General features: G+C 37.1%; 11 protein-coding genes across 11 annotated transcripts; 6 read left to right on the top strand and 5 right to left on the bottom strand.

Annotated features, from left to right (window-relative positions):
* Positions 1-375: 375 nt before the first annotated feature.
* EV154DRAFT_576621 (uncharacterized protein) lies at positions 376-1,122 on the top strand (the record flags this gene model as incomplete). The annotated part of the gene is made up of 2 exons (XM_051606497.1): positions 376-406; positions 467-1,122. The coding sequence occupies 2 exons, from the start codon at positions 376-378 to the stop codon at positions 1,120-1,122; spliced, it is 687 nt and encodes a 228-aa protein (XP_051461219.1).
* Positions 1,123-1,441: 319 nt separating this feature from the next.
* On the top strand, positions 1,442-3,116 carry EV154DRAFT_497066 (phenylalanyl-tRNA synthetase). Its single transcript, XM_051600225.1, has 4 exons — positions 1,442-1,587; positions 1,659-2,719; positions 2,773-2,846; positions 2,913-3,116. The coding sequence occupies exons 1-4, from the start codon at positions 1,476-1,478 to the stop codon at positions 2,995-2,997; spliced, it is 1,332 nt and encodes a 443-aa protein (XP_051461218.1). The 5' UTR covers positions 1,442-1,475; the 3' UTR covers positions 2,998-3,116.
* Positions 3,117-3,519: 403 nt separating this feature from the next.
* EV154DRAFT_497064 (uncharacterized protein) lies at positions 3,520-5,700 on the top strand. The gene is made up of 3 exons (XM_051600224.1): positions 3,520-3,664; positions 3,754-4,727; positions 4,781-5,700. Exons 1-3 carry the CDS (start codon positions 3,624-3,626, stop codon positions 5,638-5,640), a joined length of 1,875 nt encoding a protein of 624 aa, XP_051461217.1. The 5' UTR covers positions 3,520-3,623; the 3' UTR covers positions 5,641-5,700.
* Positions 5,691-8,491, bottom strand: EV154DRAFT_458652 (P-loop containing nucleoside triphosphate hydrolase protein; the record flags this gene model as incomplete). The annotated part of the gene is made up of 8 exons (XM_051597453.1): positions 8,123-8,491; positions 7,768-8,064; positions 7,453-7,709; positions 6,892-7,393; positions 6,394-6,818; positions 6,184-6,339; positions 5,984-6,114; positions 5,691-5,914 (listed from the first exon to the last, which is right to left on the bottom strand). The coding sequence occupies exons 1-8, from the start codon at positions 8,432-8,434 to the stop codon at positions 5,691-5,693; spliced, it is 2,304 nt and encodes a 767-aa protein (XP_051461216.1). The 5' UTR covers positions 8,435-8,491.
* A 75-nt stretch (positions 8,492-8,566) lies between these two features.
* Positions 8,567-10,494, top strand: EV154DRAFT_57869 (SBF-like CPA transporter family-domain-containing protein). The gene is made up of 5 exons (XM_051606567.1): positions 8,567-9,212; positions 9,282-9,302; positions 9,514-9,842; positions 9,899-10,020; positions 10,092-10,494. The coding sequence occupies exons 1-5, from the start codon at positions 8,699-8,701 to the stop codon at positions 10,216-10,218; spliced, it is 1,113 nt and encodes a 370-aa protein (XP_051461215.1). The 5' UTR covers positions 8,567-8,698; the 3' UTR covers positions 10,219-10,494.
* On the bottom strand, positions 10,137-11,494 carry EV154DRAFT_57984 (uncharacterized protein). The gene is made up of 4 exons (XM_051606598.1): positions 11,479-11,494; positions 10,991-11,411; positions 10,808-10,931; positions 10,137-10,754 (listed from the first exon to the last, which is right to left on the bottom strand). The coding sequence occupies exons 2-4, from the start codon at positions 11,303-11,305 to the stop codon at positions 10,432-10,434; spliced, it is 762 nt and encodes a 253-aa protein (XP_051461214.1). The 5' UTR covers positions 11,306-11,411; positions 11,479-11,494; the 3' UTR covers positions 10,137-10,431.
* A 3,843-nt stretch (positions 11,495-15,337) lies between these two features.
* EV154DRAFT_536384 (P-loop containing nucleoside triphosphate hydrolase protein) lies at positions 15,338-18,202 on the top strand (the record flags this gene model as incomplete). The annotated part of the gene is made up of 10 exons (XM_051604128.1): positions 15,338-16,101; positions 16,166-16,202; positions 16,267-16,390; positions 16,458-16,753; positions 16,812-17,034; positions 17,089-17,368; positions 17,431-17,532; positions 17,588-17,757; positions 17,813-18,070; positions 18,132-18,202. The coding sequence occupies 10 exons, from the start codon at positions 15,338-15,340 to the stop codon at positions 18,200-18,202; spliced, it is 2,325 nt and encodes a 774-aa protein (XP_051461213.1).
* Positions 18,203-18,397: 195 nt separating this feature from the next.
* Positions 18,398-19,496, bottom strand: EV154DRAFT_497048 (uncharacterized protein). The gene is made up of 5 exons (XM_051600223.1): positions 19,459-19,496; positions 19,325-19,409; positions 18,971-19,262; positions 18,831-18,909; positions 18,398-18,772 (listed from the first exon to the last, which is right to left on the bottom strand). The coding sequence occupies exons 1-5, from the start codon at positions 19,472-19,474 to the stop codon at positions 18,420-18,422; spliced, it is 825 nt and encodes a 274-aa protein (XP_051461212.1). The 5' UTR covers positions 19,475-19,496; the 3' UTR covers positions 18,398-18,419.
* Positions 19,497-19,524: 28 nt separating this feature from the next.
* Positions 19,525-21,018, bottom strand: EV154DRAFT_497043 (uncharacterized protein). The gene is made up of 7 exons (XM_051600222.1): positions 20,558-21,018; positions 20,451-20,495; positions 20,205-20,384; positions 20,021-20,149; positions 19,872-19,961; positions 19,704-19,817; positions 19,525-19,647 (listed from the first exon to the last, which is right to left on the bottom strand). Exons 1-7 carry the CDS (start codon positions 20,988-20,990, stop codon positions 19,589-19,591), a joined length of 1,050 nt encoding a protein of 349 aa, XP_051461211.1. The 5' UTR covers positions 20,991-21,018; the 3' UTR covers positions 19,525-19,588.
* Positions 21,019-21,528: 510 nt separating this feature from the next.
* EV154DRAFT_497039 (uncharacterized protein) lies at positions 21,529-22,181 on the bottom strand. Its single transcript, XM_051600221.1, has one exon. The coding sequence runs from the start codon at positions 22,151-22,153 to the stop codon at positions 21,602-21,604; it is 552 nt and encodes a 183-aa protein (XP_051461210.1). The 5' UTR covers positions 22,154-22,181; the 3' UTR covers positions 21,529-21,601.
* A 2,708-nt stretch (positions 22,182-24,889) lies between these two features.
* On the top strand, positions 24,890-25,977 carry EV154DRAFT_576611 (4-dihydromethyltrisporate dehydrogenase). Its single transcript, XM_051606496.1, has 3 exons — positions 24,890-24,960; positions 25,016-25,174; positions 25,233-25,977. The coding sequence occupies exons 1-3, from the start codon at positions 24,894-24,896 to the stop codon at positions 25,967-25,969; spliced, it is 963 nt and encodes a 320-aa protein (XP_051461209.1). The 5' UTR covers positions 24,890-24,893; the 3' UTR covers positions 25,970-25,977.
* Positions 25,978-27,687: the final 1,710 nt, after the last annotated feature.

Genomic DNA, 27,687 nt, shown 5'->3' with positions numbered 1-27,687 from the left:
ATGGGTTGACTGTCATTTTTCATAATGTATTCGTCTTGATAACAAAATATTACACCTGTTTACAATCAAAGATGTTATGTTATAATTTGAGTCTTATTTGACTACCTGGCAGCTACAAGAGAAATCAGAAGCATTGACAGATTTTTTTTTAAAAAAAAATTAAGGTTAACTAATTTTTTATCCCTCGGTTCCATCTAATAAATGTTTGTTCCTTTGTCCAAAAAACCCAACAATAACGCTCTACATTGATATGAACCCTTAAATCTTTATTCTCTGTTTCTATTTCATCTCAAGTCTCTTATTTTCTGTTGTTATAAGGTTGTCTTTTATCACTATTTAATTTTTTCTATCATTATCATTATTTTTCGATCCATCATGGTGCGGCAAAACTGTAAAAATCTTGCAGGTAAACAATAAAGACACGTATATTAAATATGTAGTTCTTATTTTTCATATATATGTAAAGATATCGATGATACGAGCAACACTGGATCCCTTATTGAAGATTTGGACTTTATTGTGGGTGTTTCTCAATTTAAAAAGAGTCAGTTCCAAAACGCATTGGAATGCTTTGAAAAGTCTTTAGATAAGTGTGGAGATAGCGAGGCTGCCCTTTTATTTGCGGCAACAATTTTGTACATTGGATTAGAGGTACAAAGAGATGCGGTGAGAGCATACACGCTTTTTGATAGAGCTTTGCTCTTTGATAGCGCTATAGCTCAGTATGTACTTGGGCTCATGTGTAGGTATGGAGATGGTGTGGAAGGTGACTATAAAAAATCCATTGAGTGGTTTATCCTGTCAGCCAGACTTGGATGCTCAGCACAGCACATCCAGAATATTTATCACTTAGTGGAGCCTTCAAGTGAGTTAGATGATACCATGTTTTGGTATAACGCCATGACAAATGCTTCCAATGATGATGACGAGAGTGTTTATGAGTTTGATCAGCATATGGAGTTATTGTTTACAATGATTAGACGATTCGAAGATGATTATTATATTAAGGTGAAGGGAAAACCTATACGTTCAGCACATCCTAAAGCAAACAAGAGCTTTGTTCAACGTATACGTCATTTATGGTACAAGTTAAAACGAGCGAAGCAAATGGTATCATGTTAAACAATGCACTTCCCCCTATTCATATTAAAATAAATAGCTTTGGTTTCACATCTTGTAAAAATTCTATTTTTTCCGACAGATCACGATTAATCTCAGAAGCTTTTTTTTTATAAATTACTGTCTATTGTTTTTTTTTGTACTTGGTGTTAGCGACTATTTTTACGAGCCCTTTGTCACTAATCGTTGATTCTGTTACTGTCTGTGCCTGTTCCTGCATGTGTGGATTGTACGCATCGTGACTGTTTCCTGCGAATATTCCTCCTCTCCTTTTTCTTGAATTTCAACTCTCCGCTAACCCATGCCTGCCCTGGCTTTTCTCTTTTTTTTTTTATTCCCCAAAAAACTGTCAAATTATGCTTAGAAATATTCACAGCTTGCAAAGAGTAACTCTGGGCCGATATACGACTGCAGGAAGTTGCGGTGTATTTAGTGTGTGTAAAAAGACTTGGTATTCCACCAAACCAGGTAAAAAAAAAAAAAAAAAAACTAAAAATTATGCGAACTTGTTTTAACCTTTTTTTTCTTCGGGTAAGTAGCTTTTGAACTGGGAGAGAAAGATACGACAATTAATGGAAATAAGTTTGACAAGGATGAATGGACGAATGTAACACCAGCCATTCTTTCCAAAGTGAATCGTCAACTGCATTTACAACCCAAGAATCCCATTTCCATCATTCGACAATTGATTGAATCCAACTTTACCGACTTTAAAACGTTCAACGAGTTTAGTCCTGTGGTCAGTACACGCCAAAATTTCGACGACTTGCATATTCCTGTCGACCATCCCAGTCGTACGAAATCCGACAATTATTATTTTAACAAGGAGACAGTCCTTCGTGCGCATACTTCAGCTCATCAATTGCAAGGCTTAGCATCTGGTGAGAATAAATTTTTGATTAGTGGTGATGTTTATCGTCGTGATGAGATTGATGCGTCTCATTATCCTGTTTTTCATCAAATTGAGGGTTTCTTTTACCTCGATAACGATTTGAGCAAGCTGTCAACCGAATTAAAACGTATTCAGGATATTGAGACACCCAATATTGAACTTGTGGATGATACAGTGATTAAGCCGGAGAATCCAGTGCAAGCATGCCATTCTGCCGAAGCCTCTGATTTGATTGCTGCCCATTTAAAGCATAGTATTAATACCATGATTCGCAATTTGTTTGCAGACGAGAAAGATTTAAAGGTGCGTTGGATTGATGCTTATTTCCCCTTCACCAGCCCCAGTTGGGAAGTCGAGATCCTTTACAAGGGAGAATGGTTAGAAGTCTTGGGATGTGGTGTAGTGAATCAAAAGATTATGAACGGAGCTGGATTAGATAATAAGATTGGATGGGCCTTTGGTATGGGATTAGAAAGATTAGCCATGGTCTTGTTTGGTATTCCTGATATCCGTTTATTCTGGTCTCAAGACCAACGTTTCATTGACCAATTCACACCTGGCAAGATTAACAAGTTTGTGCCCTTTTCAAAGTTTCCTCCTTGTATTAAGGATATTTCTTTCTGGCTTCCTGAAGGTGAATGGCATGAAAATGATTTCTGTGAATTGATTCGTGGTGAAGCAGGTGATCTTGTGGAGAATGTGCAATTGGTATGATTGTACTATGTAATGTACATATATAGTTATCTAAATCATGTCTATAGATTGATGATTTCAAGCATCCTAAAACCAATAAGCGTAGTTTGTGCTACCGTATTAATTATAGATCCATGGACAGGTAACATCTTATATTCTACATATGTGTATATTTGAATAGATACGTAACTTACTCTTTAATCATTAGAAATGTGACTAATGAAGAGATTAATGAGATCCAAGAAAAAGTGCGTCAAGTTGTACAAGATCAATTCAAAGTTGAGTTGCGATAGGCATGCATAATGAAATAATAATAATAATAATAAACGCGTGTAAATGGTCAGTTGATACGTGACAGGTGACGGGGTTTGGACCTCATCATCATTGTGGCTCTCTTATCATTACTGCGTCTTGGATTAAAGCTTTCCAACGATATAAAGAGGGATGGAAGGAAACCCTACACTCTGAGGTTGTAAATGGTTGCCTTAGAAATGAAATCCATGACCTCCTAGTCTAAGTTGTATTTCGTGATTTAACCGATTGAATCACCCACTCGCGGAAAAATAAAATAAAAAACGATAAACGTTTTATGAGGAAGATCTAAGGCACAAGCTCTTCATATGTTTCAGTTCTCACTTGGTGTGTAGATTAATTAAGGACTTGCTATTTAAGGCATTCCAAACTATAAAGAATACACCCACCCACCCACCTTCATCTTGTAAGATCGAGCACGAAGAAGCGGAATCAAACTTTCTACTTTTTTTATTAGTGACTGTCTCGCCTTTTTGGCGATTTAATGTCGCTCTGGTTGTTCACCTGAATATTTCTCATTTCTTAGTCAACCCCCCCCCCTTCTTTCCTTTGCCTATAATTTTTTATACAATAAAAAAAAAGGCAGCGTACTTACTTATAAAAACGAATGGATACACAGCTTGATCTTATTGAAAAGACACAACCAAAGTAAAAACCTTTTTTCATTATTATTAAGCACTCTATCAATAATTATTCACTTCTTTACAAAAAAAAAAAAAAAAAAAAAAATCATATAGAAGAGTCTTATCATCGATAGAAAATAGGAGTGAAATGTTTGAAGAACAAAGATTGAATAGTGAAGATTTAAAGTCTCAAGTTAATAATATCCGACCTATTTCCATGGATGTGCATGGGACGAAACGATACTCCATCCCACAAAATTACAAGGATAGCTTTTATGCGATTCATCACATTCATTCCCCCAATCCTACTACAGCCGTGCCAATGACTACAATAGTCAGCAGTCCGGAAAATACAGAACCCTTACCGAAAAAGAAGTCTATTTCTACTGCTACCACCACTACTACCACCACCACCATGCGTGGTCGTAAACGCCAGGACCTTACAAAGTCAACTGATCGTAAACGCTCACGCCAGCACACCACCACCGCTAATAAAGCCCGTAAATCCAGTCTTGGAGATCTAATCTCACCCACACTTTATAAAACCTGTGTGGGTCTTTGGCCCAAAGAACAACATTCTTTAGGGGATCTTGGGTACGATCATATCAAGGCACTCAGTAATTTACTCAAAGTTAGACTCTGTCAAGCAAAGTTCAAGATGATGGCTAAATTAGATGGTGATAATGAATTGTTTACGTTTTTAGCAGAGGAATATGCTACACCTAAGCATCAATCGACCCCCTCCATTCAGTTCTCTGGAAAGAAACAGAACAAGTCCATGGCTGTAGTGGTTGGTAACGGAAAGAATTTGTTTAGAAGAAATAACAATTGCAATCCATTGGATGTTTTGGCACCTTCCACAGAAGAAGCAACAGCTACTACACCAACAGGAACAGGAAGCGGCGCAGCAAAGACATCAAAAGCAGCAATAATTCCACCAGCAACCTCAGAAGCAACAGGAGGAGCAGGTGGAGGAGAAAAGCCCAAGAAGAGAAAGGTGGGCCGCCCAATTACAACTAATGTCAAGGCAAAACGATCCAAAAAGAAATCGGCAACTTCTGATATCGTGCCCGTAACATTATCGGATGGTAATTTTAACATTCTTATTTGTATATATTGCATATATTAAAATCTAGAATAGGTACATCCGTTTATGTATGTGAACCATGCCACAAGAAATACAAGAATCGAAACGGATTAGCTTATCATTTACAACGCTGTAAGAACAGCAGCAGTAACAAGGATGAGGAGGATAAATCCGAAAGCATCATCAATTGCATATGTTCACAAAACACGGATGAACACGGCACAATGGTACAATGTGATAAATGTCGGATATGGCTTCATTCAGAATGTGTAGGGCTTACAGAAGAAGCGCTTGATGATTCTTTCCATTGTACTAACTGTAAAGAGCGAATCGAGAAAGATCTACTGCAGACATTGATTGATACTCAAACAACAAGTGATCGTGAAGAACAAAGCATCTCATCCCAAGATCAAATCAGCCATCATTTACAAGAACTTTTCCGGACACCCAAAGAGGATGAAGAAGATGATTTGATGCATGCTCCCTTAGAGTATCAAGATGACTGTTCTGAAGCTGGCGTGCCTAGTTCAACTCAGTTACATGTTTGGGACGACTTCAGTTTCTCTTCCACCTTGGAAAAATCCAATAATGAAGCATGGAATGTGTTGGAAGAGGATTATGAAAATGACGTACCTAGTTCATCTTGGACAATGAATGAAATTGGCCTCTTTAATCAACCCCCTTCTCTTTTATTTTCGGACATGAGTAGTGCATTGGAAGAGGAAACCACTACACCCCTCTTGAGTGATTTAGCTACTCCTTTACCCGTCACTGAAACTACACCTGTGCCTGTCGCTACTCCCACTTCTGTAACAGATACACGTGAAGCTACCACTCCAGCACCTTTGCATACAGCAGATGGACTCTGGTTTCAATTTGCTAACTTTGACGACGATTACCAATGCGAGACATAGTTGTCCTTTTTTTTTTTCTAAAGAAGAAAAAATAAAACAGTTTATTATTTTTATTGGAATAGGGTTTCTTCATGCTTCTTTTTAGTTTTGACAGCACCTGGTTTTCCTTGAGCGTCAGGATGACTAGCTAATTCATGGGGTACCTTGGAAAGCGAGGACTTTGCAAGCATTTGACGAAGATCATACATTACATCGGCATCCTTGTTTGATAAGAAAGTGATGGCCACACCAGAATTACCTGCACGACCAGTACGACCAATACGATGGGTGTAATCTTTATATACAAGAAAAAAAAATGAGTTGGATTGTCCTATTTTAATATTCACATATATGTATACTTTACCTTCAATGTTCTTGGCCATGTCATAATTGATAACCAAGGATACGTTCTTGACATCAATACCACGACCAGCTACATCGGTAGCCACTAACACACCAGCAGTACCATTCTTTAATTGTGCAAGGGCCAATTCTCTATTAAAAGAATTTTTAAGAAAAATGAGTATATCGGCGAAATTTAACAGCTTGGCGATTAAAACAAACCTTTGTTCCTGAGATTTACCACCATGGAGCGTCACAGTGTTATGACCCAATCTGTTCAAGGTCTTGGACAAAGTATCCACACCACGTCTTTGGTTGACAAAAATAATCATAGGAGGAGCGAACTTGCCAGAATTGAGAATCTCAATAAGACGGTTACTACATAAAAGGTGTTAATACATAAAATAAGATACAAAAACACATAATACATACGTCTTTTTAGCCTCATCGTTAATCATTTCTACACGTTGCTCAACAGACTCAACAGCTTGACCAGCCATACCAATTGTGACCACAGCTTCTCTACGCAAGTACTTTTTAGCCAAACGCTCAACGGCGGTAGGCATTGTAGCGGAAAACATGGTGGTTTGTCTGTACTTGTAGCCAGCAGGAGGTTCAATAGGCATACTGTTTTCATCTTCGGGTTTCATGTTGGAAGCTGGTAAAGCATCCAAAATGAAATTCACATCGGCTTCCATACCCATATCAATCATACGATCGGCTTCATCCATAACGACGTAGGTACATTGGTTTAAAACAAGAATACGACGATCCAAACAATCCTTCAAACGACCGGGTGTGGCAATAATGATCTCGGCACCGTTACGTAAATTATAGGCTTGTTCTTCAATAGCGTGCTAAAAAAAAATAATGGGGGGTTAGACATAAGTAACACAATTTTTTTTTTACATATAAAGAGAGTATACTTACACCACCGACAATGGAAACACAAGTGAACCCCATGGGCGTAGCAAATTTGATGGTTTCTTCCTCAATTTGTTGTGCTAATTCACGAGTAGGAGCCATGATCAAAGCATAAGGACCTTCTGCCATATTCTCTTGGGTGATTTTAGGCAAGTCCGAGATATAAGTGAGCAAAGGAATGACAAATGAAGCAGTTTTACCAGAACCTGTTTCAGCAATACCAATAATATCTCTGTTTTGAATACCAATGGGAATGGCTTGACGTTGAATAGGTGTGGGCTCCTTGTATCCGACTTGATCAATGACCTTAAGCATTTTCTCGGGTAATCCAGATTCGGCCCAAGAACGAATAGGATGTGGGATTTGTCCACCTTTGGTAGAGATATTGAAATCTTCTTTAAAGATACGCCAATCTCTTTCCTTCATTTGATTCAAAGGCTTCTCTGACCAATGACGTTCATCGAATTTGGTCTTTGCTTCCTTGTTGATTGACATTTGATTTAATTCACTATAAAAACAAAGAGATTAGAGACAATAAATCACATAAATTGGGGGGTTGGGCTGTACCTGGCTCTGTCGACTTCGGTGGTAGTTCTACGTTCCTTCAAAAGTCGATCGTAAAATTCAGATTGGTGTTTCTTTTGCTCTTTACTATCGATACCAGCCATATGTCCACGACCAAACATTTGGGCATTGTGCTTGTTTGCGTATAACGGATTGAAATCGTACGATGTGTCTTCTCCTGCATCCCAATCAAACACAAATTTACGTTCATTCATTCTACGAATCTTTCTCTTCTTACGCTCTCCACCGAAATACCGTTCCTAAATCAACATATAAATGAGTTTCTTATTCAGCAAAAACAGAAAAGACAATACTTACTCGGATTGCTTGCTTTTCTTTCTCAGTCAGGGCAGCGTCTTCTTCTTCAGCCATAGCTGCTTCATCAATATCTCTGCTACGGCGGTCTCGCTTATTGTAATCACGTCTATTATTATCACGACTATCGTAACGCGAAGAACGAGTATCTTGTGTTTTTCTATACTCGTCCTCAGCTGCATGATCAAAATTCTCTCGAGCTTTTCGTTCTTCCAGCTGTCGTTGTCTCTGTTCCTCGACCTCTAATTGACGTTTTTCTAAGGCTAATTTTGCACGTTGTTCCTTTGTTAAAAATACAGGCTATACATAAAAATGAAATGAGTAACGTAGCTATCATGATTGAGTACAACTTTCTAACCTTTTCTGTTGCTTTTTTCTCCTGTTCCTTTTTTTGAATCAGTTCTTCAATGGAAATAGGAACTCTTTTTTTAGGTGCTGGTGCTGGTGGTGGTGGTGGTGCCATGGGTGTGTCTTCTTCTCTAACTTCGGGTCGGCTGTACTCGCGGCGACGCAGATCGTCTCGATCATCGCGATCTCTTCTGGATCGGCTATCTCTGTTGTAATCATCGGAACGGCGGTAATCTCTACGGTCGTAACCTCTATCATTGCCTCGGTCGTTGCGACTGTATTTATCAGAGTTTCGTGTAGGTGAGCGATCGTAACTAGACATGGTTGAAAGAAGAGCAACTGTTTAAAATTTTCGTCTGCGTGTATCCTACAAAATAAAAAACCGCAGCTTTTTTCTAAAAAAAAAAAAGTGACGTAACATTTTTTATATTTTGCATGTTTTTGTTCAATTGATCCCCCGCCTTGTTGTATAAGCAAGCACGCACACTTTGTGAAACTTGTGCAAATGACTCAGAATATAAATATATTACTCGATCTCGTTTTTTGATATTTTACGTTTTTTCTATCTTTTTGATCTCTCATCAAAATGTCTTCTACAGTGACAGAGACAGATTTGAAACAGGAAGAAATCGATCTATCGAATCAGGAACCTTATAAGCAGCCCGAACCCAGCCGAAGACAGGCGATACAAAAGAAGGCCTATGCATTGTTCCTCCGCTACTGGTTTTTACTGGGTCTTGCCATTGTCATTGGATTAGCATGGGCTTTTCCACAAGTAGGTAAAGCCAATGGTGATATCCAAGCGCAATATACAGTCAAATGGGGAGCCGTCATTATCATCTTTTTACTTTCAGGGCTTGGATTAGAAGTCAGTGTGATGTTAAAAACGATTTTGCGTTGGCGCTTACATGTAGTTGTTCAATTCATTAATTTTATTTTGCTTCCGTTTTTGATGTATGGTATTGTAAGGTTCTTTATTACGGTGCATGCTGATCTGGATATGACGGTGTATAAAGGCTGGATGATTGCCTTATCTACCAGCACAACTGTTTCATCAAATGCTATCATGACTCGTAATGCAAATGGAAATGATGGAGCGGGTAAACAAAAGATCACACATATATATATATAAAAGCTTATTTTAAAGTTTCTTTCTTTTTTACATATAGCATTGTTTAATGCAGCATTAGGTAACGTTTTAGGTATATTTGTTTCCCCTGCTCTCATGACAGGTAAAATTAGCTTGCATCTCTCCCGATTATCCATTCATTTTTTTAATTTTTTTTTTTTTTTTTTTTAAAAAAAAAAAAGCCTTCCAAAATGACCCTATTGTCTTTGAGCCTGGCACCGATCGAGGCAACCCAGATTATCTCAGTGTTCTAAAAACTCTGGGGTCCACAGTATTGGCTCCATTAGTATTGGGTCAATTGATCCGGTACCTTTTTCCGGTCCGGGTAAAGTATTTAGCTGCCAAATTCAAGTTTCCCATCATCAACAGTTTAGCTCTCTTGTGTCTGGTCTGGTCCGTCTTTTGTGATGGTGTAGCCAGTGATGCCTTTACTAAAATGACGGCCGTAGATATTGTAGCTATTATCTTTGTAGACATTTTCATGTATCTGTTTGGTTGTGCCGCCTGTTTGTTTGTAGCAAGGCTTCCATGGCCATTGAAGGAAGAGCCACAGTGGGTGACTCGATGGAGGTTCTCGAAAAAAGATTCTGTAGCCATCATGGTATGTTATGTTTGGGTAAAGACTATCAACAAACATAATTAAAATATGACATGTAGTATTGTGGAGCAACCAAGACAGTATCAATGGGTATTCCCTTGATCAATGTGTTATATTCCAGCAGCAGTTATGGAGTAGTTGGAGTTCTCTCACTCCCATTACTTATGTATCACATTTGTCAGTAAGTAAAAAAAAAGATGGTATAAATAACCTCGATTTTTTAATCTTGATATGGTATTATTATTATTTCAGGCTTTTTATTGGAAATTTTCAGGTACCATTATTAAAAAGATGGATTGAGGCTGATGAAGAAGATTCTTGCAGTGAGGCCACACAAGACGTGATCCCTTTATCGACGATTAGAAAAAGAGGAAATTAAACGGAGTTTTGAAGTTTGCTGCAAGTTATTTATAATGTTTAAACCAGAACCATTTAGGGAGATGGAAGAAGAGAAAGGGTGATGACCTATTTATATATGTTTTTTTATTTTATTGTATGTATATAAAGATGTGTACTGATATAAAAAAAGAATGGTACATAAGACATTTATAAAAGAAGGGAAACCAGCCCTGTTTTTTATCGCCAGAAAGTTTTACATGTTGGAGTTCATAAATGATGTGGGATAATGTGATGGGTTGAATGGAGGTGGAGGGGGAGGATAATGAAAGGCAAATTGAGGTGAATAATATGGTTCGATAAATGAATTATTGACGGGTACCTGCCCCGTAGACATGACTTGTTCGTAAGAAGGTGGTGGTGGTGATGGTTCATGGCTCTTTTCATGCTTTTTTAGAGATCGGGAATGATAGTATGCTTTTCCACAACCTGCAAACAGGCACACAAAAGGTCTCACATTTGAATGCGTCTTAATATGCGTTGTAAGTGAATCTGGGCGAGAAAACTTCTTTTCGCAATCTACAGGAACAAGAATTAATATCTATTTTGATTTACATCTAAAATCAACTTGCCTGGTTTAGGACATGCGAAGGGTCTTTCGCCTGTGTGTGTACGTAGATGGTTGTACATTTTATGTCTTTTTGTAAAAGGTTTATTACTTCTAGCGCATTTTTGCCACTCGCATCGATAAGTTGCCTGCAAATCATAAAAAAATAAGGTTAATACTAATAAAAAACAAGTTTTTATAATCATACTTTTCCACCTCCCACGTGTACTTCGGTAATATGAGATATTAATTTCTGCAATATATCAAACTTTTGACCACAATCCGACCACAAACAGGTCCGAATCTGTTCTTGTTCATCTTCCTCGGTTGCGGTTTCATCTACCGAATCGTCCGCCATCTCATCAGTGCTGGTAGTAGCCGTGGTGGTGATACAATGGTTTTCTTTTTCTAATGCAACCAATCTTGCAATTAATTGTTCTCTCGACATGCCTTCAAATTGCTTAGGATCTACGGTAGGATTATACATATAGTTATCTTCTTGTTGGATCATATTCGCCATCATGTGGTGTTCAGCAGCAGCAACAGCGGCAGCTGCATCATATCCGTTAAATTCGACACCAGAACAAGTGTGGATGTTATTGTTTAAAATACGCTGCTGTTCTTCTAGTCTCTATTTTTTTTGGTTATTTTAGTATTCAACATAAGCATTTTTTCCGTGTATAAACAAAAACATACAGTGTCTATCAATAATGCATTATTATAACCATTGTTTGGACTAGGAATACCAATCATCATTTGCGGGTTATAAGCAGCTTGTTGGTCAGGTATCGAACAAGGAGGAGAAGGAATAGACTGTTGTGTCAATAGACTACTCATGCCATCATCCTTGACAGTCATTTCAGTTTGGAATTGGTGTAAATTCATTTTTTTGAAAAATAAAATAAAGAAAGAGAAAAAAGAGAGAAGAACACGGAAGCTGATGATTGGAGGCATTTTAAAGTGACTTTCCTTTTCTACCTTTCTCCATTTTGTTGTTGTTGTTAATTTAGTCCCCCGGTATCTTTCCCATATCAGCATCCAGTGTTTGGCCATGGTCTTTTTGGCATATGAGTATCGTACGACACATGACGAAATATCCTTATAATGTGAGCTTGTTTGTCAGCCTAAAATCAGGATGAATGCAACTTTTTTTTTTTATTAATTTTTTATCCGAAAAAAAAAATAGGTTTGAATTCCAGACAAGGGCAAGGAATTCGAAGAAAGAGATAAGGAAAACATACAATATTCAAAAAAAAAAAAAAAGCGTTGCTATGGTTTGGTTACAGTGTATCTTATGAAAGTGGGTTTTGTTTGATTTAAACGGAGTGACGTAAAACAAATGACGTTGGTCCAGGAAGCATAAAATAAATGTTCGGATAATGGTGACACGCGATGGTTCCTTATTATTTACTTTTTCGCTTTAGGTTGTGTCACCATTTTAATTAAAAAAACATGTATGTAGATCCATTCATTATAGGCTTTTTTTATATTTTGATGTCATATTTACACTATTTTCACAAATTATCGGCGCACAATTTGGAAAAATAAAATGGCACATTTGAGAAAAAATTTGGCGCACTAGTTGAAAAAAGCTTGGCGCATCGAAAAAAATCAAAATTTGGCACATAAAAAGGTTTAATATTGTCGTATTTGAGGGCTTCTTTACTTTTACATTAATTTTGAATATGAATGATTCTGTATATGAAAACGTCCAGGGAAATCTTTTATAACAACAAATGCATGGAAGTTGCAGTCGTGGAAATTGAAGTAGACGAAGAAATGTATCCCATTGAAACGGTGATGTACCAGGAGCTCAAACCACCTGAAAAGCCCGAGAAAAACAATGAAAAGAAAAAAGACAGAGGAGATGTCAAGTTAGAGAACGACACAACAACCTGTGTCTACAAAAGTTACAAGGAAGTAAAGAGGGAGTAACTGTTTGCTTTGGTCTATGAAAAAGGCATGGGTGTTAGAGAAGCAGCCCTGAAACTTCATATCATTCCAAGCACAGCATTGCACAATCAGTCTGAAGAGAGCTAACTTCCATTCGGTTGAGCGCGACTGCCTGGAAAAGATCACAGCAAGAAAGGAATGGGTAGAAAAATGGATGGCCATCGACATGGACTACATGAGCAACTGCGTATTCATCGACGAAGCAACATTTCATATCAACATGAAGCGATCTATTACATGGTCAAAAGTGGGAGCTCGCGCCATTGTTAAAATACCAAAGACTAGGGGAAAAACAATAACAACCTTGGTTCCAACCTGTGCTTTTGGTGTTGTCAACATAAAAGTAAGATGTCCTCGAGTAATGCCTACTTCCAAGAAAAGAAACCGCTGGATCGAGTGGAAAAGCTCAGACACAGAGCAAAGGCACTTTTACAGGTCATTACTTTAACTTTATAAGCGACACCATGGACGAAATAGACAAGCACCCAGAGATTTTCAAGGACAACTACTTGATCTTGGATAATGCTCTAACCCACACAAATGATGATATCAGGCTTCTTATTAAAACTCGTGGCCACAGATGCGTTTATCTTCCTCCTCACTCGCCAGAGTTTAACCCTATTGAGCAATTCTGGTCTATTTGTAAGAGTAAGCTCAAATGAGAGAAGCTGTCGATGGAAGAGACACTCACATCTAGAATCAGAGATACATTCAATTAAGTGCTTATTAGTGATCTTAAAGGATTTTGCAAATACTCCTGTGATAGATTCAATGATTGCTTGAAAGGGATGCCTATCTAGAAATAAAGATCATTTGTCACATGTGTCGCATTCAATTTTTGTGCCAAATTTTTATTTTAGGCAAAGCTTGAATAGTGTGCCATGAATACTACGTCTGCTGCGGAAGAGCTGGAGAACAAGCGAAGTTCAATGAGTATTGCTTTTAGTCGCAAACGCACCCTTTTGCAGGGTAAGAGACGTGATGTTTGGATGCGCCCAACGTATTACTCCCCTCCTCGTGATGTGGCTGCTGATGGAGAAAGCTGTGGAGGATGACCATGTTGAGGATATCATAGATATAATAATAAAGATAATTATCACATGACATTAAGGATGGATAGTAGTATACAACTTAATCATAAATCACGCATTACCCCGCTTGTTCTCATCCTATCGTTGAGGTCTGTACAAAGGGCTAAAATTAAAGACATGTTTATTATTTACAATCACAAGGTTATTACATCATGATCCAATAATGCGCTGAGCATTATCCCTAGAACTGTTTGATTCTTCATATAAGTATCTGTAGTTTCTTCTCATAGACCAAGAGAAGGTTTTTTAAGTGTGTTTTTTTCGTATAAACTAAAGTAGCATCCTAGTTCTAACAGTATCACTTTGGTTTTATTTTAATTTTGTTCTCCATGCAAAACAGACCAAGTATCGGATGCAAATAATACGAACGCTGACCAGTTTAAATAGGTCTATCAAGATGGCGCGTGGAGAAACATCTTCGTCAAGGAATCAGGGGTAGACACCCATCGCCCAGATGAAGAATGACAGCATCATACCGCTCTTCACTGCCCTGTTTTTTTTTTCTTTTTTTTATCCCTCTCAATAACACTATGGAGTGGTTCGATGATTCGCTTGTAACGACATATCATGAAACAATTGCAACACAAGTGGTTCATGGAAACATACGCCAAAGGCAACAACAGACAGACAGATTATAGTGACACCAACGTGAGGCAAAAAAAAAAGTAAAAAAAAAACAGGGCCCATCCAATAAATGTGGCCTTCTCTCATTCGAAGACCTCTTGTCCAGATAAGCTTATTTAAATTTCTATCAGCAGATAAAATACTTGTTTTTTTTCTGTTACAATAATAGATTAAAAATAGTATCTGAAACCAAATTAGTGTTTTTTTAGTTTTATTGACTTGAAATTGGGGATCCTTTTTTTATAAGAAAATCAAAGGCCTGGATTGCAATTAGCCCTTGCAACATGGGCCAAGTCAGGAACCCTACGTAATCGATAAGATTTCTTCCGACAATCTTTATTGCACCATTTAGGTTACCATTGGTCCCAGAGTTGACTACCTATTTCGGCAATCCAGAAAGGGCAAGTTGTACGTATACATATATTATCTCAATCTCGGAGGAAAAATGGTGACATGATATGGGCTCCTTTTAGATAACTTTATTGTAGTCATTCGGTAATCCATCTCCCAAATGATCTATCGATGACATGTTTTCAGAAGCTTTGACATCTTTTTAATAAAGTGTGTTATCTACCTCACAACCATCGCGAATAAAATTATTGTGTGTGCTCAAAGTGTAGCTTGATTTATTACATTAAATCGGTAGCGTCTACTGTTCATTTTTATGCGGTCTACATGAAAACTTTAAGAAAATCCATACTAACAAATGTTTTAGTAAATGATGCAAGTTGAGCAAAATAAAATTGATTCACCGACATATTTATCGTCGCGACGCGCGCATACACACGCGGTTCGGGCAAAATAACGCGGGCGAGGACAAAACATTCCCGAAAAGCGAATTATTTTATTTTTTGGGATAAAACTGCGCTTTTTTTTTTTATCATAAAATGCCATTGAAGCGACCGATTGCACATAAACCCACACGACCCAAGAAAACACGTATAGTGTATTCCGAGTCTGAATCCGATGAAGAAGATTTTCAACCGGCAAAACCAAAAACAAAGAAACGACAAATTGTTGTTGACGACCACGACGACGACGACGACGACGACGATTCTGATTTTAGCGACGAGAAGATAGTGACAACTGTTAAAAGGCCAGCTTTAAAAACAATTCCCAACAAGAGTTTTCAAATTGGTAAATTCATACCCTTAAATAGACCAAAATCAACCTACGATGCCAAGTCTGCCCTCAGTAAAAAGTTCAAGGTGCCAACCATGACTATCCCGACAACAGTAGTGAACACAGAAGGCATGAGCAAGAAGAAGACTGCTTCTTTGAAGGCTGCAGCCAATGCGATCAAGGAAGCAGCTGAAGCAGATAGTAACTTTGGAGAAAGAAAGACTCTGGGAATTCGAAGACGACCAGGTTCAATGCGAGCACTATATGACCATACAGCAGAAGATGCCATTGTACTTTGGGATCCCGATCGTGATCATGTCGAACCTGAAGAAATTAAAATTTCAACTGATAAACCCAAACCCAAAGGAAAGTCTTTAGCCGAAATTCTGGGTTTGAAAAAGGAAGAGAAGAAGTTGGTACATGTGGTGGTGGATCCGGTCTTGACAAGAGTGCTTCGACCTCATCAGGTTGAAGGTGTCAAGTTCTTGTATCAATGTACCACAGGTCAAGTACATCCTGAAGCAATGGGGTAAGTTATATGGGAAATATGCGATATTGGTTTGAGTTCTAATTTATCTTTTTGTATGTACCAGTTGCATCATGGCTGATGAAATGGGTTTAGGAAAAACGGTAAGTAAAAATCTACTTTTAATACCAAATGGATAGCAATTTTAACAGAATATATGGAAATTAGCTTCAATGTCTTACTCTTTTATGGACCTTATTACAACAATCAAACCACCTTGGTAAACCAACTATCAATAAAGCAATCATTACGTGCCCCTCCAGTCTTGTAAATAATTGGGCCAATGAAATTGGTAAGAGAGCAATTGGGAGAGGAAGAAAGAAAGAAAGAGAAAGAATTAATGACGACCAATGATTTAGTGAAATGGCTGGGGGATAACCGAGTAAGACCACTTGTGATTAGCGATGCTAAAGCCAAGGATAAAGTCAGTGCAGTGAAAAGATGGGGAGCTGCTCAAGGTCGCATGATTAACCCAATTCTTATCATTTCATACGAGAGCTTGAGAGTATATACCCCTTACCTAAAGAATTCGCCCATTGGTCTCTTATTATGTGATGAAGGACATCGATTAAAAAACTCTGGCTCATTATTATTTGAAAAGCTAAATAGTCTAACCGTAACGCGTCGAGTTATTCTTTCCGGTACACCCATCCAGGTAAAAGTCCCAAAAAAAAAAAGAGAGAAGTGAAAAACCTGTATACTCATTTTCTTAGAACGATTTAATTGAATACTATTCTTTACTTGACTTTGCAAATCCTGGTTTACTAGGCACCATCCATGAATTTAGAAAGCATTATGAAAGGCCAATTGCACGGGGTCGTGATGCCGATGCCACGGACAACGAAAGAAAAATCAGTGATGAAAAAGTAGCGGAATTCTGGAAAATTGTATCCAAATTTACCATTCGAAGAACTAATGATATCCTTACTAAATACTGTAAGTCACTTATGAGATATATACTTATAGAGATTAATAATAGTTTTTCGTTAGTACCTGTGAAGTTTGAGCATGTTGTGTTTTGTAAATTAGCACCCTTGCAACGCTCTTTATACGATGTCTTTCTGACTTCACCGGAAATCCAAAAGATTTTACGAGGTCAGGGCAGTCAACCCTTGAAAGCGATCACGATCCTCAAAAAACTGTGTAATCATCCCAACTTGTTGAATTTACCTGCGGATTTGGAAGGCTGTGAAAAGGTCTTGCCTGAGGGTTACTCGACAAATCAAAAAGTGGATGCCTCTTTTTCGGGAAAGTTTATGGTGCTTGCACGGTAAATAAATAAAAAGTAGAGAACTTCTATGATATGAACTCACTCAACTTTCATTCCTACAGAATGTTATCCAAAATTAAAAAGGAGACCAAGGATAAGATTGTTCTGATTAGTAACTATACACAAACATTGGATGTATTTGAGAAATTCTGTAAACAAAACCAGTAAGTTCAGGCAGATTTTTTTTTTTTTTTGAAGAGTATTCATATTGGTGAATAGGTACGGTGTACTTCGATTGGATGGTACCATGAACACAAACAAGAGACAAAAACTAGTAGATGAATTTAATGATCCTGAACGCGAGGAATTTGTGTTTTTATTAAGTAGTAAAGCAGGTGGTTGTGGTCTCAATTTAATTGGTGCCAACCGACTTGTCTTGTTCGATCCTGGTATGTGTTTTCTATTTAAACTTACAAAGTTTTGCTCATTTTTCGATGAAATTAGACTGGAATCCTGCAGCAGATCAACAAGCTCTAGCACGTGTATGGCGGGATGGTCAAAAGAAGGATTGTTTTATTTATCGGTTTATTTCATCGGGCACGATCGAAGAAAAGATCTTCCAAAGACAATCTCACAAACAATCACTTTCAAATTGCGTGGTGGATGAGGCAGAAGCTGAAAGACATTTCTCAGTGGCAGATATGCGACAACTATTCTTGCTCCATACTAAATCTGAATGTGAAACTCATGATACTTTCAAATGTAAAGCTCTATAATCATGAATTTTCTTTAAACATCTAACATACTAACATTTACTCTTTAGGTAAACGTTGCATCAAAGGTAAACAGCATTCACCAGCAGACGTAATGAACTATGGTGACACAAGCACGTAAGTCCTTTTTTTATATTTATGTTAAATGCAAACTTTAACCTTATCGACTTCCTTAGATGGAATCATTACGATCACGATCTCATTCGACTTTCTGACCCGATTCTCGCAACAGAGGCACAAAAGGATATCGTATCTTATGTATTCCAATACACTTCACACATGAAGTAATAATGATTTATGGGTTATCGAAAATAAATGCTACATTTCTTTTATTATGCTTATTCTGCGGGAGGCCATGTTGTGGAAGGATCATTTTTGTAGGTTTCAAAATGATCTCTAAAATAAGTTAAACTGGTGACATTTTCCTTGTCTGGGTTATAATCATCAGCTACAGCATAAGATGGTAATCTTTCGCTGATTTCTTTTGCAAGAAGAGGCTCGAGATCATCTGCAGTAGATCCTTGAGGGAGTTTGTACCCTGTGCAATGGAAAAGGACATAGCCTTCTTTATTGCCCATCTTCATGAAAGGTGGGAATTTAGAAATACGGGTCCAGTTAACCTCAACATGATCAATGGTTTTAGAATCATCGAATTCAGCAGTATTACACTTGAACGTAAAGAACTCACCGGCTAGTTTCGAATACGTTGGGAAACAAATTAAAAATATACATATACAAGTGTGGCATACCTTCATACATTGCATTTGCATCATACGCATCGAACTTGTGGTCTTCTGTAGCAAGAGGGTTTGGGTAAAACAGGGGAAGCTATTTATAGTCCCAATTTTTCAGCATGAATTAAACATTGTTAATGTATTTTACTATTTACCTCTACAACGACATTTGTGGTGTTGCTATACTTGTTATGACGAGCGGTTAAGGGAACAAAAGAAGGAAGAGCCATCTGTACAGGGTCGTTGGCAATATGCACCACGGGCAAACCCTTTTCACCTGTCCAGGGGTTATCCCAAGTGGATAATTTTTGGCCTGTGGTTGGGTCAAGGTAGTAAGTCAACTCTTTACCAGATACCTTTAATTTATTTTCCTCGATTTTGGCTTTGGATACGTTCATGCCAACACATTGGAAAAGCTTTTTGGGGGCTTCTCCCGGAATAAACACGCTTATTCATAAAAACAAATTTAATACACTGCGTGTCTTTTACATCGTTATTTTAAAACTTACAAAATGGAACCCTCCCATTGAAAGAGGGTATTGGCTTCAGGGTCTGTCGCGTATCTTAATTTCAACAAAGAATTGACATCGTATCCTAAAGTTGGATTAATACGTAATCAATAGAAATGTACCAGTTTGTTTACTTTTGGGGGTTGTCATGATAGGATTAGAAAAATGTTATAACAGAAAGAAAGAACGTAGAGAAACTGAGTTGTTAAATTATTTATTACAAAAAAAAAAAAAAAAAAAAAAAAAAAAAGCAACCGGTTAAAGTTATTTCAGGTCTTTTGCTTTCAATTCTTCCTCCTTTAACTTCAAGTCGCCTGTAGAATCTAGTAAATGCATTAATACAATGTTACATTTTTAAAAGTTACACCAGAAATGTTACCTTCTTGTTTGTCAAAAAGGTCGTCCAAATCATCCTCGTCGTCATGCACGGTGTAACCCGAGACCTTGGCTTCTTTTGCCGTGGATGAATCGTCACTTAAAGCTGAAAAGGTCACTACATACATAATGTCAGTACTTTGTTTTCTCTTTCAAGTTTCAGTCTTTTTACCTCCTCCGTTATCTGAATCTGACTGTTCCTCTGTGTGCTTAGGAGGCGGTGTGATGGTAGATGCTTTGGCAGGAGGGGGTGAGCGAGCAGCTACGAAAAAAAAACTTAGTTAGGATATCTCCCAATATCAATTGAATCAATCTACCTACCATTAATCGCTTCTTCATCTTGTCTAGCCAATTGTCTAGCAAATTCCTCATCTGACAATAACTGGTCGTTAGGTGTGGACGTATTTGAATCCTTCTTGGGAGATAACAATGGATTACGGCCCACTTGATCTATTAAAAAAATGTTAGCAAGTATAAGAGCGCTTAAAATAATTGCCGCATATACCTTTGCCATCCCATTCATATAAATCCACGGAAACGCTTTGGGGAGTTGCGACAGGTCGTTGATTCTGTGAGAGACTTAAATTACCCATGCGGGATTCCAAAACGCCGCTCTGGGTAGAAGTTGAAGGTTGGTCAGCAGCCATAAACTGATTGTACAGGTTCATAATCTTATTCTTGGCAGCTAAAGGGGGATGATAAGGGGTTTAATAAACATTTCCTTCTGACACTTTCCAAAAATCCTTATTACCTGTGCCTGCTTCAATGACCTTTTCCTTAATAATGGGTAATTCCTCTATGAACGGAAGAGAATTATTGTTATTTTTTTCAGCTTGCATGCTGCCTTTATTTCTTTACCTTGGAAATTGAAAAGAGGTTGTTGAGGCTCTTGATTATTTTGAGGATAATGAGCATCCCCCTCACGAGCTAAACGTCTTGCATACTCCTCATCTTGTCTTAACTGAGATAGCCCTTCTGCTTCTTCTGGTGTAGGTTTATAAGTAGGATCGGACATGCCAAGCAAAATCTCAAAAGCACCGTCTAAATTTCCTCCTTGACTGTCAAGAATGGTTTCAATCACATCCAAGTCCAAGTCTGGAAATGCATCCTTCAACGTCTTAATATCGCCCGATAACTCCTTTGGTGGTGGTACTGGTGCTGGTGTTGTTGTTGCTGTTTGAGACACACGTTCGGCTTCTTCATGAGGTTGTTGTCCTCCTCTCATAATTTCCTCAGCTCTAGGAGAAGTTGCTTTGATTCCTACAAGAGGTTTGATTTGATGTTCAGACATATTTTTAATAAATTATAATAGATAAAGAGAGCCAAGCATTGTTTAAAAACATTCACACATATAGTGTGTGCGGGAATTAAACTCGAAAAATAGGCTTGTGGACACACAATGCAATGCACGTCATGAATATAATGCGCGTCATTGTATACCATCTGGTGTCACCTTTTAATTTTCCATACACCTTTCTCTTAATAGTAACCTCTCAAATAGACACAGATGTCACTTGGTTTTTGTGCCGTGCCTATGCTCCATACCAATTTGCAACATTTTGAACTGGTTTACCGCTAGTTTAACTGGTCCATTCGATTGCTGCCCATTCTGTAAAAACAAGCAATTTATTGATCTGCACCCCTGGATCATTGCCAACGTTAAGTGATTCTTGTAAATATTTTAGTTACCGAATAAAGCTTTGGTTTTTTCTAGAGGATATTCGGAAATCTCATAAAAGGATCTCTGGATCACATCCCAAACTTAAGACAGTGTAGAACAGAATTATACGTTTTGCTTATTTTTTTTATTATTATAATTATAATGCTATATTTTTGGTATCAAAGACGGATCGATAGAAACGGGATAAATTCACACTCTTCTTATGAGAGGTTGGCACAAGTTTACTTTCGCTTTGAGCAGACCTTTGTGGTAGCAAGGCATTCGGATCCTGCAACACATGGGATGCCATGTGCAACAGCACATTTTTCACCAGGATAAGCTGCTCGATAACATTCAGTTGTTTTGGGGGTGGCCAAACGCGAATGGCAAAATAATCCAGCACAGCATCTTTTATTGACACCACATTTTTCAGCTCGCTCGCTGCAAAGAGGATTTTTGATACAGAAACCTGCTCTAGTACACACGTCACCCGCTTTACAATTGGTTTTGCCATTCTTTTGCTTATATTTGTTACAATTGTTGACGTCTTCGTTAAACCCACTGACGGTTTCTTTAGAACAGCCACAGATACGAGCCACAGTTCTACAAATGGTGGCGCCTTTACCTTTGGCATCGCATTGAGATTTGTATGGGGCGCATTCGGTGTTCTTGCTACAAGTAATTTCTTGACATGTATTGCCGACAGACATATATCGGGGGTGATCGCATCCAATTGCTAAGCTAGATCCAATAAAAAGGGAGCAGATAAGAGCCATGGATAAGAAAGACTTCATTTTAACTTGTTAAAGAGACAAAAATAGGATAGGTATACTTTATTTTTTGTTGAAGAAAAAGCAAAGGTACTTATAGAGAATTGAAATTCGAAAATCCTAATGCATGTTGAAGTAGTTATCCATCGAAATAGTAGGGGGTTTAGACATAAATAACCAACGGGATAGAATTGAAGTTTGTTACATGTACAATGTTTTTTCTTTACAGGACTCCAACTCAACTTACGTTTGTAGCCATAACAGTCAGTTTGATATTGCTTTTATTAGGATTACATAATAAACAATTGTGTATCACAATTCCTCGATATATAACTGTTGATACAATACTGTTATTACATAAATATAGATATGCGTGCATACAAACTGAAGAGTAAACATTATTCCCTTGATTTTCAATACTTATTTACATCAGATACAGGGACATGAATCCCATGAGTTTCAAACATAAGTAGGAGCGTCTTGTTGGAATGCATAGTATGCTGATCATTTTCACACAGTTATTTATAACTGCTTTGTTTTTCTGTTTCTAGAACAACCATCTGCTCACCCCCGCCCCTTTTATTGATCAACACATTAAAGTCCAGTTTCTATAAAATTTTCAAAGAATTTATAATTGTATGCGTTAGCTACATTCACTTGTGTCGCTTTTTTTCAGGTAACACGAAAATGAGATGTAATATTAATCCATACAAAAATCTGATCTTTGTATTGCACAAATTTTGCCTTTACATACGCCAAGATAATCAATACTGGACCTTGCATGAGTAAACAAAAAAGTTTAAAGGGGGTCGGTGATATCCCAAAACATAGAAAAAACAATCAAATACACTGGTTATTTGAACCGAAAGTTTAGTGAGTGCCCAACTTCTGATAATTTAAATTTATGCGGCTAAAAACTAACTAAATGCCTTGTACAATTGTACACTCTTAAAAAATAACCCCCAATATGACATGGCATTCCGTTTGACAATTTCCAAGTTGAATATTTCAGATAGATATACCTAATAACATTATTATTTGTAGTAAGGAAAAAAAGAAGTACGTTGCCGAAGTTGATTTTCATAGACCTGCATATCTGGGAATATGTTCCACATTCAGCAGTCTTTGATTTTCCACATTATTCCACATGTATTCGTTAATTCAAAGAAAATCTATGGATTTAATAAGGTTCCTTTTCTTATATGACATTATCTTATAGTAAAAATCAACGGTAGGTGAGTGAGATGTATTTTGGAAATTTAAAGGTATACATAACTCCAAAAGAAAGCAAGATAACTGCTCAACATCTGATATATATTTTTTCTTTGTCTTAAGTAAATATCACTCAATAACTATAATACTCGCTTTATATTATTGTATTATCGATGAGGATGATGTACTATTAAGTGCGATCTTTATACCAGACTTCTGAAATACCAACAACATATTTACCATTGCACCTGGTAATTAGCTTTTAAGTATTATTGTTAGCTCAATTATGCAATAAAATATACATATGTACACTTTTGTAAAATTTACCTTTGTGGATGTTTCCAAGTCCTTAAATTTTTCCATGATAATTTTCATGTCTCAAATCATGTTAATCCATATGTTTAGGTAACAGTATATCTGTGTGAACAATCATCATAATCATAATTTTTACGCACATTTACGCCCAACATAGTAATACCGCATTTTTCCTGTCTTCATCATGCCGCACACATTTGTTCCGGATTTTTCTGCCGTTTCAAAGATGTCGTGCGTAAAAAGACAATATTTTTGATGACTTTTTTATGTCTAAAATAATTACATCACATATCTTAGGTAATTACGATGTTGGACATGTATAGTTATGCCGATTATTCGTGTCTTAATAATGTCTAGCATTAATACAGCATATAAGTTATGCTTACATAATTACTATTTTATCCACTTTTAAATTGACCTATAGTTTTATCAATACGTTTGCACTTGAAAAATAAAATTACAGTTCTGCCGCTCTCCTGATCACGTCATTGACTAATATTTTACTTGTATATTTGACTACGGAGGTAATATACCCGTGAGTCCAAAATTTCCTATTTTTGCAAATTTACGACAATTAATACTGCTTCATTTGATCCTGTCACTCATCTAATCAATGCCCAGCCAGCTACTAAACCTTATCTACCAAAGTATTGTTGTACAGGCTAGCGCAGTAACGGTCACTACCGTTTTTGAATTGCCAATTCATTAAAAATTGGACATTCATCAAACTGTTGTTGTTATTAAGACAGCAGAAATTTTGATTAAATGTTCCCACAAAGCAATTTTCTGTATTAATATTTTTCAGAGTAAAACTGTAAACATACAATGATGTCTTTTTAATTATTTCTGCATGGGGGTTGTTTATCCATAAATTATTCTGAGAATACGATAGTGACACACGTATGATCAATTACTGGCATTACCAAAATCACTTAAAATTACGTGTTACCATTACCATATACACTTTTGGTTACGTATCCCCGTCGCCAAAAACAAATTCTCGCTTCGGATAAAGCCCCCACCGATTGCATGCTCTATTGCTGCCCACGAAATAGCTGATTAATACAAGCTTGACGTCCCATTATCATGACAGTGAGTTATCAAAATAATGAAATTACAGAAAACAGTGACACACTTGATTACAAATTGAGTGACAGCTTCAAACAATTGACAGCACATATAAATATAATGTTTATGGACAACTTTTGAAAGTATTATCTTCAATATTAATTTAAATATGACTAACTTTCTCAACTTGAATCGTACAGGCGACAAAATTCCTTTAATTGGTTTTGGCACTGCTCGTAAGTATATGAAGTTCGCAAGTCTTAATAGCTTTTACTGATAATTATTACATAGGTATTACACAGGAGGCTACTCCTGATGTTGTTTACACTGCTATCAAATCCGGGTATCGTTTAATTGACGGTGCATTATTATACGGAAACGAAACTCAAGTAGGCCAAGGCATAAAAAGAGCTATTGATGAAGGCATTGTCAAAAGAGAAGAATTGTTTGGTAAGGCGTTATATAATAGCATTTATTAATGTATAAGTACTCTAACTCTATTATTTAGTAATCAGCAAGCTTTGGGCTTCCTTCCATAGTAAGGACGACGTAAGACGTTCATTTAATGTTACGTTGGGAAATCTCGGTTTGAATTATATCGATCTTTATCTTATTCACTTTCCTTTTGCTACGGAATCTGTTGACCTAAGTCTGCCAATTACCGGCTTCCTTAACAAGGACAACAAGTTTGTTCTCCAACGTACTCCTATTCATGAGACTTGGGGGGCTATGGAAAATTTGGTGGATGCAGGCCTTGTTCGTAATATTGGACTTTCTAATTTTAATGTACAAAGCATTCTTGATTTATTGACTTATGCAAGAATCAAGCCCGCCATCTTGGAGATTGAGCTTCATCCTTATCTTTGGCAAGAACGTCTCATTACTTGGGTAAAATCTCAGGGTATAGATATTATTGCGTATGCCTCCTTCGGCAACACGGTATTTGACGAGGTTCCCCCTGCTACTGCTCATTTGCCTATTCTCATGACCCAACCCACGGTAAAAGAAATTGCTCAGAAGCATAACCGAAACAATGGACAGATACTTTTATCATTTGCGGCTCAGCAAAACATTATTGTTATTCCAAAGAGTGCCCAAGAATCCCGCATGAAGACCAACTTGGATTTGTTCTCTTTTAAATTGGATGCAGACGATATTAAGCAGTTGAAAGCATTGAATGTACATGCTCGCTTTAGCGATCCTGTACCCAACACTTATGGTTTTGATTTACCTATCTTTGAATAAATATCATTGAATAAATATCATTTTTTTCTTGTGATCTCTTCTTAAATATACGTCACCATTTACAAAAATCTTTAATGTTTCGAAAGGGTAAATTAGAGCAGTTTTTTTATAATTAATTACGAGGAGGATGGCCATGTAATAAAGCTAGAAACTATAGTACTTTTTATTGTAACCATGAATAAAAGTAAAGGAAACGTGTACGCACTAATAATAATACAGCATTGATCATCATATAGTTCAAATAAAAAATTTGCCGAATTCTTCATTCACTAAAATAAAGTCTCTTTGTTTCATCCCCTACAGGATAAAAACCTAATTTGGCGGCGTAGGGGACTCTTAATATCCTAACACCCAATGTAGCATCCTCGATCTAAGCACCCACTAAAAGAAAATAACAAAGAACAGCTAGGTCCAACTACAACAGCGACTCTCGATGGGTTTATATAACCCAGATTAAGCAAAATTATACTCATGAAAGAATCACAAGAACATGAGTTGGAAAGTATAGCAGGCCCTACAAAAGTGTTACAGATGCGAACAATGACTTAAAATCCCAAAGTCTATCAGACACACGAGTTGCAGAGAGCCTTTTGGCTATTCACCGCAAAATTACGGTGAAGGTTAACAACGATTTTGGCCGTATCCGTGACGGATCTGGTCAATTTTTGACTATTCTGTATCCTGGACGGGAATTTTTGAAAAATGACCGTATCCGTGACGGATCTGGTCAATTTTCGATCATTCTGTATCCTGGACGGGGCAAGTTTATAAATTGACCGTATCCGTGACGGATCTGGTCAATTTTTTGTCATTCTGTATCCTGGACGGGGCAAGTTTATAGATTGACCGTCACCGTCACGGATATGGTCAATTTTTGATGATTCCGTCTCCGTCACGGCCACGGCCAATTTTTGACCATACCGTCACCGTCACGGATACGGTCAATTTTTTGACCATTCTGTGTGTTTGACGTTACATAAGTTTCCCACTCTTATTTAAAAGAGTTTTTTTTTAAAAACTACTCTTCTTTCCCCAAATCTTTTTCATATAAATATTCTGTAAATAATAAAATGTGGCATACTCTGTTACTATCTAAAGCTTTCCCGATGTAAACTATTGTGTGTGGTATTTCGGCATCTGATAGGATGAGTCATTGCTATTTTTTTAGTGTTCTGCTCGTGTTTATTGAAATGTGAGTAACTTGATCTCTTTGTTTGTGTTGATATATTCTGATAGTATTGTTATAGATAAAATGGCAATGAAGTTGGCTATAGGATAAGGTATATAAAATGATACATATGAAATATGTTAATCGCCTATTAATAATTTTGATTATAGGATTATCACTGTTCTATTTATTATGATACTCCACTACCAAACAATGGGCTACACCGTATTAGAATTTGGTCTTTATTTCTTTCTAATAGCTCTCATAATATATTCTTTTAATAAAATACATCGTAATATCTTTTATTATCAATACAAATTGTCTTCACACAAATAAATAAATTACTTTTTTTTATAAACATAACTATTAAATATAACTGTCCAACAGTACAACGGTGTATGTATTAACTTTCGCAATAGCAATGAGTGTTTAAAGATTCCGGAAAATATAGGATATAATCCTGAACAATTATATAAAATCCGTCAAATGCACGGTCAATAACGGAAATAAATTGACCCTTTCAGTCACGAATACGGTGAAAATAATAAAA

This window comes from Mucor mucedo (assembly GCF_025094135.1).
Source record: "Mucor mucedo strain NRRL 3635 chromosome Unknown EV154scaffold_14, whole genome shotgun sequence".
In the NCBI taxonomy this organism is placed as follows: domain Eukaryota; kingdom Fungi; phylum Mucoromycota; class Mucoromycetes; order Mucorales; family Mucoraceae; genus Mucor; species Mucor mucedo.
This window is presented reverse-complemented; position numbering and strand designations above follow the sequence as displayed.